The sequence below is a fragment of the Suncus etruscus genome, chromosome 13, assembly GCF_024139225.1.
Source record: "Suncus etruscus isolate mSunEtr1 chromosome 13, mSunEtr1.pri.cur, whole genome shotgun sequence".
Lineage (NCBI taxonomy): Eukaryota > Metazoa > Chordata > Mammalia > Eulipotyphla > Soricidae > Suncus > Suncus etruscus.
The window spans coordinates 47,125,121-47,139,609 of record NC_064860.1 but is presented as its reverse complement, the minus strand read 5'-3'; the positions used below and the strand labels follow the sequence as shown (position 1 = coordinate 47,139,609).

At 35.8% G+C, this 14,489-nt stretch overlaps 1 protein-coding gene and 1 non-coding gene across 5 annotated transcripts in view; one reads left to right on the top strand and one right to left on the bottom strand.

Annotated features, from left to right (window-relative positions):
* The window catches only part of GRIK1 (glutamate ionotropic receptor kainate type subunit 1), a 495,577-nt gene that overhangs the window by 133,526 nt on the left and 347,562 nt on the right, over nt 1–14,489 (bottom strand). For all 4 annotated transcript variants that reach the window (XM_049785753.1, XM_049785754.1, XM_049785756.1 and 1 more), the window contains exon 4: nt 7,058–7,239. In XM_049785753.1, the coding sequence (XP_049641710.1) occupies nt 7,058–7,239 (182 nt within the window). The remainder of the gene's footprint in view (nt 1–7,057; nt 7,240–14,489) is intronic.
* LOC126026772 (U6 spliceosomal RNA) lies at nt 12,581–12,687 on the top strand. The gene has a single exon (XR_007501992.1). It is a non-coding gene; the product is annotated as a U6 spliceosomal RNA (small nuclear RNA).

Genomic DNA, 14,489 nt, shown 5'->3' with positions numbered 1-14,489 from the left:
ATGAAGTGTACATGCATAGAAATATCTTGTTGGTCTTGTTGCATTTAGCTTTACTCAAAATGTACTATGTAAAGCATGAACTGTTCCAGTCACATTTTCTGGATGTAGCAAATCATTAAGTTCTCTACTAAATGACCTCCTGCAATACACTGGAGTTTTAAGTGGTATTTTCTTTCCCCCTTATTTCTGGCACAATCTTTAGCTAGCAGACATATTCAAATGCATTGGTTTATTTATTGGCAATATTTAAATATCACAGGCTCAGATTACTCTTAATCTGGGTAGAGTTTGATAGTTACAGGGAAGAGGGAAGATATAGCCTCTTGGTTCAGTAGTGCTCAGGGGCTCCAGTATTTGCAGTATTGTAGTCTTGGAGTCTCTTTATATTATCTAGACCTTTAAGCTAATTCTCTGACCCAGAGATGATTTGTGTGTTTGGGGTAAGGGGGGGACACACCTGGAAGTGCTCAGGACTGACTCCTAACTCTACACTCAGGGATTAGTTTTACAGTTCAGGGGACCACTATGTGATGCGAACATAAAACTATGTTAGCTGCATGAAATACCCTACCAACTGTTCTATTTCTCTGGTAGTAAAGAAGTGAGGTTTAACCTACTTTAGTCTTGAGATGTTGTTTAAGGATTTAAAATATTTTTTGCTGAAAGGAAAGTGGCATAGGCTGGAGAGTTAGTGCAGTGATTCAGTTGTCAGCAACCAATATGGTCCACTGAGAAATGCCAGTAACGATTCCTGAGTGCAGACAAGAGTAACTCCTGAGCATTTCCAGACATGGCCCCCTAACCAAAAAAAAAAAAAAAAAAAAGAAAAGAATATGAACATTCCCCCATAATATGGGTAAAGTGAAGTTCATTGATACTGAAATAAGTTAAACATATCTTCAAGTTCCTTACATAGTCCCTTTTAAATACCATTCCCTCATACACACTTTTATTTCAAGTAAAATTGTGTCATATATTAAAATACACTTTGTCACAGCTGGAATTAAGCTTTAGAACATTTTGAAGTATATATGTGATTTTTACTGCCTTCTAATTCATATGAAAACAAATCAAAGTCCTTTTCAAAATATGCTCTTTGGAGACTTTTGAGAATCTTTAAATGGACATTTTATACACTAAGAATATGGACAAAGCTCATTTTTATGAGTTTTCAATTACCCACAAAACTCAACTGACTCCTGTGTATATTTAGTATCAGAATCATATTGAAGAACTGCTCTTTCTAACTAAAATAAACTGTGTGCTAAGGAAATGTAAGCAGATACTAATATCAGGCTGAGATAAACATAATTAGTATAAGACTATGCCACCAAAATAATTATATAATAGAAAACAGATTATTACATACTTATAAATTGAGACTCATCATTGCAATGTTGGGATTTATCCACAGTAATGAACTTAACATCAATTTACTACCTTAAAGACTATCAAAGGACTTCAGGAGCTTGAAGAAAAAAAAAAGAGCTGCTTAATCGTTTTCTTCTTTCTTTTAGAGGTTGCCTAAGCACAATGCAATGGATGAGCTCTTTAGGTCTACCCATATGGATAAAGATTTTTGATATCTTTCCTGGATGAAAACTCAGGAACCTCAACATTAGTAAAAGACACCCAGTATAAAGTGCTCCTCAAAGTAACAGTGTTTGATATTGTGTAATATACACTAAGTATCCAGGAATAGGTAAGACTGCTAAGGTGGTTTGGCTTATACTTTGGGCTTTTGGGACTAAAGAAGCTGATGGATGGATGTTTGAAAATTATGGGTGAAAAATGATGGTTCGACTTAATGAAGATGAGTTTGAAGCACAGGTTTGCCACTGCTTAGCATATCACAGCCTATATAATGCTTGAGTTGGAGTTTCTCATTCTGAGAGCTTGGCAGTACTTCAGTCTTTTGGAAACCTTATATGAAGCTTGCTTATCATCTCTGTTTGACCTAGTCACAGACAATAAGTACAATATTTTTGAGGAAGGAATCAATAGGGCAGATATTTGGTTAATCAACACTGCACATCCTACACCGGAGGGAAACCAAACAGTTTACAAAATCCAATTTTTGTGCTAGTCCTATTTTATGTTAATCTTGGAATGAAAGAAAATGCAAAACAGGAACATGCAAATGTTGACAGAGAATGTGACATAATTCTGCAAATGTTTTGGTACTAAAATGTTTTATGAAGACTAATAGCTCAATTATAGCTTAATACTCATAGCCACAAGTATTAAGGGGAGAAAAAAATCTCTTCTGATGTTATTTCTCCTGTAAACAAGTGAACATAATTTTTGAATCTGAAGCAGTTTGTTGTGCCTGCTCTCTACGTCCACTCTCCAGTTCAGAACCTTGGTCTAGCCTCAATGTACCTTTCCTGTTGAATGGAGAACCATCGCCACCTCTTCATCACACATATTCATTATGATACAGGCTAATGGGCTTACAACAGTGCTGGGTTTTCTCATTCTTTATAGGATTGAAAACTACTATGCAGTTCTCCAAAGAGGTAAATTATTTTCAGAAATAGGAATTAGTGGCTCACATACATTCCTATTTTTGATAACATGGGGTTTATGTGATTAAATGAAACCTTTCTTCTGAAGAAACTGAGGCACAAAGAGGGAAATTTAACCAAATGAACTTGGGTAAATGGAGAATACAGTTTGCTGAGTTGAGTGAGATTTTAGAGATACCTTAGCACAGTTTTTGCAACATTCATCTATCCATTTCATTTAGCCATTCCCCAAACACATACTTTGTATCCAATAATGTAGAAAGTATGCAGAATTTGGTAAGCAAATTTTGCAAAAGACCTCTATCCTTTTGGACTTATTGTATAGTAGAGGATATAAAAAAAAACAAATAAGTCAATGTCCTTAAGTACAGATATTTATTTGGGCTATAGGGCAACTAGAGTGCAGGGTCAAAGGGAATAAGAAAGGAATTCATTTATCTCTCAAATAAAGATATAGGGGTCGCTTAGGGCGAAAAGTTTAAAACAATAGTGACTGCGAGGAAAGGCTAGTAACTGGGGAAAGAAGGAGGTCATTAACACACTTGGGAAAAATAGTAATGAAATATAGTATCAAAGGCTACAGGCTGGCAAGATGTTTGGAGAGAAAGGAAGGGTAAGGTCATGTAGAATTTTCCATTGATTACATGCTCAGTTTTTAGAAGATGCTATTATTGCTATCACTGGGCATTGCCATTTTTATTTCAAAAAAGGGAAGGCAACACAGTATATCAAAAGCTTTTGTGTCAATTAAAAAAGATGACACATATTAGGAATGGCAGACTGAGTTAATCTAACCTATGCCTCATCTCTAAATTCATCTCTCATCAGCGTTTGCCTTAACATAATCATACAGAATAACAGAGAGGCTGTGGAGGTGAGGAGGGGCAGTGATGATTTTCTGGAAGTTAATGTAGTTTGGGGAAAATAAAAGTTAGGAGGATCTAAGAGGCTTCTCTTCCCATTCTGAAGGCAGGTTAAGAAGATGTGGTTGTCTCAAGCAGCAAAGGACTATAAGTTGCTGGGATATAGTTGAGTTGAGAGAAAAAGTCTTATGCTCTATGGGTCCCAAGTACATGCTACTTGGCTGCTAGGGCCCCTCTGAAGGCACATGAATTTATGAAGCACTTGGAGAATATGAAAGCCTTGCTTTTCTGTTGCTTAGTCAAGTCTTAACATTTGATTTTTTTAACTAAGTTTTGTCAAATAACTTCAGATTCTCATCATATAGTACTTGTTCAATGTGAATAGAAATAATTACTTGGCTGACGTGATTAGCATTCTGAAAAATAGCTATAGATTTTTCTATAATTTTTAATTTTAAGTAAATGTCAACTATCTTCTTAAAGTGAATTTGATTTCTTTAATTTCCATTAAGAATCATTAAAAGGTGGCAGAATATAAGGGTACAAGTAAATAATAGGAAAAATTCATGAGGAAAGAATTAAAGTTGACCTGGAAGGAATATTTTTCTCAGCTCTGATTTAAGTCACCAAATGTGCAAAGGCAGTTTAAGAAGATGTGGTTGTCGGACCCGGAGAGACAGCACAGCGGTGTTTGCCTTGCAAGCAGCCGATCCAGGACCAAAGGTGGTTGGTTCGAATCCGGTGTCCCATATGGTCTCCTGTGGCCTGCCAGGAGCTATTTCTGAGCAGACATCCAGGAGTAACCCCTGAGCACCACCGGGTGTGGCCCAAAAACCAAAAAAAAAAAAAAAAAAAAAGATGTGGTTGTTTCATGCAGCAGAGGACTGTTAGTTGCTGATGTGTGGTTGGGATGAGACAGAACATCCTATGCTCTATGGGTCTTTAAAACTATGATTACTAATTTCATTTAAAGAAAATCAGAAAAGCATGTGAATTTATTTTCCTATAGATTTCTGGAAGCCTATTTTGTAATGGAGTGGTTATTAATTTTTAATGGGGGGGTTTTAAAATGGAAATGCTCAGGCTTTGAGATTAGGTGCTTTGCAGTCCATATGGCACCCTGGCCCAAATGGCCCATAGAGAGGGACCTAATATGAAACACTGAATCCACTGAGCTTCACTTTCTATAATACTAAAGTGGAAATCTAGGGGTTGTATAGAATTGAATGACCTTGCCTAGACTTTTATTGGCACCAAATAGAACTCATGGAAAGATGGTAGTTCTTATTTATTTTCCTTTCTTCACATAGAAAAGACCGTTTCAGTGGTATCAGAAATCAGACTATTGACCTACAGACCCTTAGTGTCCATAGAGATGAATGCCCATAGAGTTTTGCCCTGGGCTAGCTAGTGTACACATTAAATTGGGACACCAAATTCCTGGGTTTCATTTTGACCAAATAGCTTTCTGGAGATCTATACAAAACCCTTTAAAGCCAACTCATAATTTCAGCTGTGATTTCCAAAAGATTTTTCAAATGCAGTAGATTAGGAATTTTATGGTAGAACTTTTGATCACGGCTCTACCTCCTCCCCAATAGTTGCAGATCATTTACTGAGAACACAAAGTGATAAATTGTCTCTTTAGTTTCTTCTTCCAAGCCTCAGGACTAGCCTTGATCATTCAGATGATTAGGAGAAGGAAAGATAAAAGAAAATAAGAAGAAAAAGAGAGGTAGTAGATGAAGAGGTATTTGCAACAGTGGCTAATGTAAAGATGAACTAATTTCATGCTTTCTCCAGTGAAGGGGCTAAATGAGTGTCTAATCCAAGAAGCTTCATCAGCAAATCAGTGTCTTAAAGGTATCAGAATCCTCCAACTTCTGTCATAACAAGCTACTGGGAAGGGATGCTTCTTTGCATTTTGAGGGCTACACATAAAAGCTGGGTGTTTTTCACAGTTCGAGTCCATAGCCCATTACACTCTTTAATGGACTGTATTAAAATTCTCAAGTGAAGCATTACTTGAGACAAAAGGATGCTGATTGTATTTATTTACCTCAACAGTCCTTTAGTGGCTTGCTTTCCTAGGAAAGAGTTATTATAGTTTAAGACACAACTGTTGCCCTTCAGAAGTAACATGTACTGGAGAAGCAACATTGCTTATTGTAGGAAGACTCAGATAAGGTCACAGAGAGGAAAGTGTCAGCTGCAACTGTGTGACTATGGGAAAGTAATTTTATTGCCTATATAGTAAGAGAATTTACCATGATGAAGTGCAGACTTGTTATCAGCTGTGATTTTAAATATGCTTTTGAATCACAAATTGGTCAAGAGAAGTCAACTGGTGAAAGATAGTATTGGATTCTCAATATCATATACATTTATTTTGTAATAACATATTTAAAACTTCCACATTAGATGACAATGTTATTTCTATTAAATAAATAAATAGGTATTTTAGTCGTACAAACATTTTTTAGTCACAGTCAAACAGAGATGCCTAGTCCAAGTACTTGGTTAGCCATTTCCAGTGCAATTAAAACTTTAATATGAACTCAGAGTCTTCAAGAGATACCTGAGTACTTTTCCCCAACTTCCCCCATATTTGTTCCTCTAATTATTTTCCCCTTCAATGTTTTAAATTAATGCTTCTATTTTAAACATTTGACTTCTATTCTCCATTGTCTCAGTCAGTGTTTCTCATCCTCAGCACTTTTAAAATTTTAAGTTGCATATTTTTGCTATACAGCAGATTCTGGCTCTAATCACTTTTGCTGTAAATTTTAGCAATTTCTCCAGACTCTAATCACTGATTTCCAGTCTTCAAATATAAGAATAAAGCATATATATATATATATATATATATATATATATATACATTGTCAAAAGTGGAGATGTGTAGAAAAAGCTCCCTAGAGTTAAGAATGACTAGTATATGTTTTATATTTTTAAAAACTATTTTTATTATTACACATAAGAATATTGCACTTTAGTACCCATAAATCATCAATCTATTATATCATACTATTGGTAGTAGTAGAATATATTATATCATATACCTTTGGTAGAAATAGAAGTAACAATACATTGCATGTAAATATGAGTCTAAAACCCTTAAAATTTCACACTATAATAAAAAATAAGTTCATGAAATATTTAAAAAAAATCTTTAATCCTTACTAACATCTTTCCTTGATGTACAATTTATCATTTTACTAAGTGTCCCTTTCACACGTCTTTGGAGGTTAATGGATGTTTCACTGTCTATAACAATTTAGAATTGTTTTTGAGTCCCTTCTCCATGCTCAGAATCATGCACATCTGACATCTTTGCCACAAATGTGATACATTTAAGCCATTTTGGGTATTGTGTAAATGAAATATGGCTTGGCCTCTTCAAGAGACATGAAAAGAAGAGATAATTAATCATCATGAAGTCACACCCTTCTCCTCTCAATCTCTGTTGGAAAGTTCTGTATACTTCCCAATGGGACCCCTAACTTATTTATATACTAAATGGGACCCCTAACTTATCTGCCACTAAATTTGGATGTATTTAAGTGGAGCTGGGTTCTTTCTAAGGGCATGAAAATTTCATTCCTCAGCCTAGAGGAAGGAACATTTCCCCGATCCATCCCCACTTCCATCACTTTTGCCTCTTACCTGCTTAAGAATTTCAGCAGCTGTTCCGTGTGAGCAATCAAATATCACATAGAACTCCTTGCCTTTCTTCATCTCCTTGAGTAAAGGCTTGGCATCTTTATTCCCAGAGGGCAGCTGGCGAATTTTTATTTTAATGTTATATCTGGAGGGAGCTTTGATGAGCTCTTGCAGACGAATTAGACCTAGAAAATGACATCCAATCAGGAAACAGACTGTTCTGTTGAAAAAGGATTTGTTTATTGCCTTTTACAATCATATTCCTACTCATTCCCAAAGTGTGTCAAGAGGCCATCTACCCAAAGGTTAAACTATTGACTTTCTCATTTCTCATTCTTTATCCTTTGGTAGATTAAACTGATTTTTGCTTTTGCCTGCATGTGTGGCTTGGAAGCACAAGTTTTTTTCTTTTCTTTCTGTTTTTTGGAAGCACAATTTTCCCAAGTGCATTTTGAATTTATTTAGAATGCAATATCTTCTCCCATTTCAGCCAATAACTCAAATCCTAATATATCAAGCCTTTAACTGCAAAATTTTTGTAAAGAAAAGGTTACTTAAAATTTTCAAGATAATTGATGGAATTGATAACATTTGCTCACTTAAGAAGCTAATAGAAGGGCTAGAAGGTTAGGACTGTGGGTAAGGCACTTGCTTTGCACGTAGCTGAATGTGTTTGATCCTCAGAACCCCATATAATGTCCCAAATTCTAGCATGCATGATCCCTAAACATAGACTGAAGATTAAGCCCTTAGCACCACCAGGTGTGGCCCCAATCTCAAAACAAACCAACAGAATACTAAAATTTCTTAAGGGTAATAAATCTCTTGAAAATTCTTAATAATAAATTCTATATAAGACATTTAATCTTATAATTAGTTTGGCTGTTCTGTATAATCTACCATATAAACTATTTATAAATTATTTATTGTTCAATTCAATATTCAATATTGAGTAGGAAAATTCCTCTTTATTAAAAAATATACCAATGAAGTTTAGGGTTGTTAATTAAAGCAGAAATAAAATTATTGAGAAATATTCTATTAGTAATTGCAGGATAATATATGGACAAGCAACTTCACTTGACATAGATTCTTTGATTTAACACAAGTATGAATCTATTCAGATGTGCTATTTTTTAATAGAAGTGCTTTACTCCAAGAAGACAGACAGCTATATAAATCTTTTCTTCTATTTTCCCATAATATTATCTGGTGCTTGCTACACTGCACTCTGTTGATTCTCACTCAAGACTTCTCATCACATTGGAAAATTGACTTTTTTTTTCTTTCTTCTTTTTTCGGAGGCTGCATAGTTCTGTGCCTTTAGGATCTGTCAGCTTCAGGTAATCAATAGGAAATATTACTTTATCAGCATTCAGATGGAAACTGTATGCACAATTTAGGAGGTAGAATAGATGCCAACAACCTCTGGACTTGATACATTTGTTTCATTTTCTGGTTATACTTATTTCATGTTTTTCTCCCAAAAGCCACACATGAGTGGCCAATATGTTGTTTCCTTTAAACTTCCAGGACTGTATTTGGTCTGATAATAAATTTGAAACTAAACAACTCTTTAGCAGCAATTAAATAGGGGTTGAAATAGGGGTATGAAGGGTGTCATTGTAGACCCACATTAAAATTTTGTGATGCTGTGCTTACCCATTTCATTTTGTTATCTTATTTTATTTTTGTTTGAGACTTCCAAAGTAGATTCCATAAAAATAGAAACCTTTAGGTGATAATCTTCTTCACTGACTTCTTTATAAATTGAACAACTGATTAAAGACTCTCACTTTTTAATAATAAGCATCTGTCCTTTGACTTCCCAAATCACTTTTCCTGAAGCAGTGATTAAAAAATAAACACACAATGAAAGAAAAAAAAATCTAGGGGTGTAGACTTGTATCCAACTTATTGGATATATTCTTAATCCTATCCTAATCCTCGAAATCATTATTTTAAATAGCAAATGGGGGATTGGAGCAATTAAATAATTTACTAAGGTCATTAAAAGTAGAAGTGAGGAATTGAATTAAGGTGTGAACCTAATGGGAACAGCTGACTGTAGGTGGGGTTTGGGCTAAAAAAAGGCATCATTTTGCATTGAACTGAGGCGTGTGAGCCCAGCAGGTGGCTCTCAGTGGAGTTTGGACTATAAAAAAGATCTTTTTTCCGCCATTTTTTCTTTATGGTTATGGAATTTTTTAAAATTGAATTGTTTGAATTGAACTGAGGCTGTAGAGCCCAACCAAGAATAGCTATTTTTACACTGTCTTCCAGAGAAGTGCAGCCTCACTGTTTTTCTTCTGAAATAGCACATTTCTTCTAGTCAAGGGGCTTCTTCATCACAACACATCAAAACTAGCACCACATTACAAGGTCACATTACAAAGTCACAATGATAAAAACAACACAGACCCCACAAACACACCAAAGTTTTACCAAAAAGACATCAAATTTCATGACAATAAACTCCCTCAAAGCTTAAAGGACATATGCACCAATTAAGAGACACAGAGTGCGGGGCTGGAGAGATAGCATGAAGTAGTGCGTTTGCCTTGCATGCAGAAGGACAGTGGTTCAAATTCTGGCATCCCATACGGTCCCCTGAGCCTACCAGGAGTGATTTCTGAGCGAAGAGCCAGGAGTAGCCCCTGAGTGCTGCCAGGTGTGACCCATAGACAAAAACAAAAACAAAAAAGAGACACAGTGGCAAAATGGATCAAAAATTTGAATCCAACATTTTTTCTGCCTACAAAAATCATAACTGAATAGTCAGAGCAAAAAGCAGTAGTTATTAAAACAGCATGGTATTAGAATAGGCAGATCTTCATTTCAGTGGAATAGACTTGATATTCTGATACTGGTCCATAGGTATATGGTCAATTAATCTTTGATAAAGGGTCAAAAAATAAAAAGCAGAATAAGGAAAACCTGCTCAACAAGTGGCATTGGGAAAACTGGTCAACTACATGCAAACAAGTAAACTCAAATCTTTCTTTAATACCATGCATGAAGGTCAAAACAAAATGGTTTAAAGACCATGGTAATCAGACCTGAAACTCTAAGGTTTATAGAATCTTAGCTAGGCAGAACACTCCATGACATTGAAGCTAAGGGAATCTTTAAAGAAAAAATATCATTGTCCAAGAAAGTAGAAGTAAAGATAAACACAAATGGGACTACATTAAATTAAGAAGCTTCTGCACTTCAGTGAAAACAGTGTCTAGGATACAATGACTACACATAGAGTGGGATAAAATATTCACCCAATATTCATTAGACAAGGGGTTAATATTTAAGATATAAAAGTCAGATAGATTTTACCAAGAAGAAAAATACTAACCCCATCAGAAAATGATGAGAAGAAATGAACAGACATTTTTTCAAAGAAAATCAGATGGCCAAAAATAAATGAAAAAGTGTTTTCCTTTACTAATCATCAGGGGATCCAAATCAAAACAACAATGAGATATCAGTTCACATCACAGAGCTGACAAACTACAAAGAACAAGAGTAATTAGTGTTGGTATGGATGTGGGAAAAAAAGGAATCTCATTCACTCCTGGAAAGAATGTTTACTGGTCCAGTCTTTTTGGAAAACAATATTGTTATTCCTCAAAAAACTAGAAATTAAACTTCTATATGATCCAGCAATACTACTCCTAAGAATATACCCTAAGATCCCCCCAAAAAAGCCATGCAGAAAATCCCTCTGTATTCCTATGTTTGTTGCAGTACTATTTGCAATAGTCAGAATCTGGAGAAAACCCAAGTAACTGGGAACAAAAGAGTGGCTAAAGAAACTGTTGTATTACACAGTGGAATACTACTGAGCTGTTAGGAAAAATGAAGTAATAAAATGTACTTACATATGGATGGAATATGGATATTTTATGCTAAGTAAAATGAGTCAGAGGAAAAGGGAGAGACATAGAATCTCATTTGTGGGGTATAAGAAGAATAATAGATAGTATGGTAATAATACCCAGAGATGTTAGAGATGAGGATCAGGAAGACCAATCCATGATTGAACGCTTGTTATAAAGACTGGTGAATGGAGTTAGGGTAGAGTGAACAGTCCATGGTGACAGTGATCATTTGAACAAGAACTGGATGCTGAAAGGGGATAAAGTGCTATACATGGTACCCCTTAATTAGCAATAGTGCAAACCACAGAATCAAAAAAGAGAAAATGAGTAAAAGAGAAAGAGAGAGGAGTAAAATGCCTGCGCCAGAACTGGTGGAGGGAATGGGACACTAGGAATAGAGGGAAACTAGGAACATTGGTGGCAGGAAATGTTAACTGTACTGCAAACCAATGTGTCTAAAAGAGAAAAAAAAATGTATGCCCCAGAATCAGGAAGGGGAGAGGGCATCAGGGTGAGAGGGAAACTGGGGACATTGGTGGTGGGAAATATGTAATCTTGAAGGTTTTGTATGACTGTAATTCAATAAAGAACAACTTTCTGTGTAAAAGAAAACAACAACCCAACAACAACAGTATTATAAACAACAACATAACCATGTTGTTTAAATAAATGAAAAACAAAACATAAATGTTTCTTATTTCAAGACCACGGCGTGTTTTTGTTGTTGTTGTTGTTGTTTTTTCTTTTTTGTTTGTTTGTTTCTTATTTTTTTTAATATTTTTTTTATCTGTTTTTTGTGGTGCCTATCGATATAACCGGAGTCCTCACTGGATATTTGACACTTCCTTTGGTACTGGTGGAGTGTTTCACCTTCTTGTTCTCATTCACTTCCCAAATTGATGATGAGAACCTCTAGAAGGATTTTACCCATTTTCGGGGTATTAGACCCTTACCCCAGATTATTTACTTTCTCTTTTTCAGGCAAAACCACGTAACTTGAACTAGCTAGCCCTGCCCCCACTTACAGGGGGAAATAAGGGAGGCAGCAAGACCAAACTGATGCAAGACTACTAAGTAGTAGGTTAGATACAGAGAGGACCATATATTCTAACCGCCCTGAGGGTGAGGGAAGAGGAAATGGGAGGTAGGACAAAAACGGAGGGTTAGGGAGGACAATTTGGGGATGGGAAGCCCCCCTGATTTTATGTAAATATGTACCTAAAATATTATTGTCAACAATATGTAAGCCACTATGATCAAAATAAAAATTATATTAAAAAAAAAAAAAAAAAAACAGAAGTGACCTGGAGCCAGAGCAATAGTACAGAGGGTAGGGTAGCTTGCATACATCTGCCCAGAGGATGATCCCAGGCACCTTAGGTGGTTCCGTGAGCCTGCCAGGAATAATCTCTGATCCCAGAGTCAGGAGTAATCCATGAGCTTGGCCAGGTGTGGCCCCTAAACAAAATAACAATCAAAACTCCTGGATTCAAGTAGTTATGTGTGAATTCAATGTTCATTTTTCCCTGTTGTGCTACTTTACAAATACAATTTGTTTATGTTGATGTAGAAGACAGAACTCTAGTTTCTGGGATAAAATGGGGAAATAAAACAATAAGACAGGCAAAACATTTTAAAAGTATATTTTAATGTGCTAGCTTCGGCAGCACATATGCTAAAGTTGGAATGATACAAAGAAGATTAGCATGGCCCCTGCGCAATGATGATACGCAAATTCGTGAAGCATTCCATATAAAAAAAGTTTATTTTAATGCTGCAATTAATTGTTCTTTTGAAAGTTTTAAAGTACTTCTTCCTGTACTGGTAACTTACACACATGTTAAGTTAAAGACGTTTTGTTTTGTTTTGTTTTGGCAAGCATTTCCTGAAGGCTTTTGCCAAGCATCACACTAAGTATTTAAGGATACAACACGACCATATCTTGAGTTAAGATCCTAGTCCCTGTAGAAGGATTTTATTTCATCCTCTCTCACAATATGGATCTTATATCAATTGCTACCTAATTTTTTACATTTTGAATGTTAATGGAAGTTAAATCACTGGCTCAAGGTCCTATGACAATTCAGTGGCAGAGAGAGGGTTTAAAGCAAGATTCACCTTCTGACTCCAAATCTTATGTGACGTCATTTCATCAAATCTGTGATTCTGCTTGGTTTTTAAATTGTGGGAGCACAGCATCGGTAGGGTGTTTGCCTTGCATGTGGCCCACCCAGGACGAACCCGGGTTCCATCCCTGGCATCCCATATAGTTTTCCTAGCCTGCCAGAGTGATATCTGAGAGTAGAGCCAGGAGTAAGCCTGAGCACTGGCGGGTGTGGCCCCAAACTCAAAACAAACAAACAAACAAACAAACATAAAAACTGTGGATTAGAGCTGGGAGATAGCACATGGGTTGGGGGATGTGGTTTATATGCTCTGTTCCTGGGTATGTTGGCTTATTTTTCAACATTGGACCAGCTTCAGCACCACAGTTGTGACGTGGATGGACCCTGAGCATTTTCAGGGTGACATCATGGTCACGAGTTGACTAAGTATTGCCACAAGAGGCAGCAGGTCTTCTGAGCACTGTTTAGGAGCCCAATCCTTCAAGTTGTAGGTAAATTATCTGACTAATATCTAACTGTATAAATGGATAGGCTTTAAAAATAAACAAAAAAAGCAGATAAATTTCTGGCATTGCAAAGCTGTTAACCTTTATTTGGCAATGAGATTTTTAATAAACACGGCTTCTCTTAACAAAACAAACAAAAACAAACAAACAAACAGCCATACAATTTTACAGTGGTTTTATAACAGAAAATTATTAAAACCTTTCTTGAGGAGAAAAAAAGAACAACTCAGGACAGAAGACCAGTTTCTAACTGGGCTAAATTTATTTAGCATCACAAAAATGCACACATTCAGTACAAAGTACACAATTTTTTCATTGTATTTGCTTACAGGTGAACTTGCCATAGTAAGAGAGAGTTAAAGTTCACAGACTTTAATCCTGGGAAGAACAATGGGAAGGAGAAGTGAAGTACATATTTCTCTTCCCTAAACACTTGTGTGCTACAAAGCAAAGCAAAAAAAAATCCCAACAAAACAAAATCTCTTTGCTTTCATTAGCAAAAGTATAGGATTTACAATTATTCCTGAAGTCTTCCTTAGTTTGTAGGAAACAATTTAGAGAAAAATCTGACATTTGCATTTTGAAGCAATTCATCCATCATTTACCCTTTATTGTAAGGAACAGTTAAAAATGATTTTCTAAACAAATGATCGTCAAGGGAATTGATTTAGGCACAACTCTATGCTAATGGTTCTCCTTTGTTTGGGAGTTAACATGTTGAAAATGACCCAGTGCTTAGGACAAGTCTTCAACTGCAGAGAATGAAATATCAAAGTTGGGAATAAGGATGTTTTCTATCAGTGAAGGGGGCATTTAAAAATAAAATACAGGAACTGGAGTGGTAATACAGCAGGTGGATGCTTGCTTTGTACATAGTTAAATTGGGTTTAATCTTTGATGTCAAGAGAAGTGATCCCTGAGCAATCAG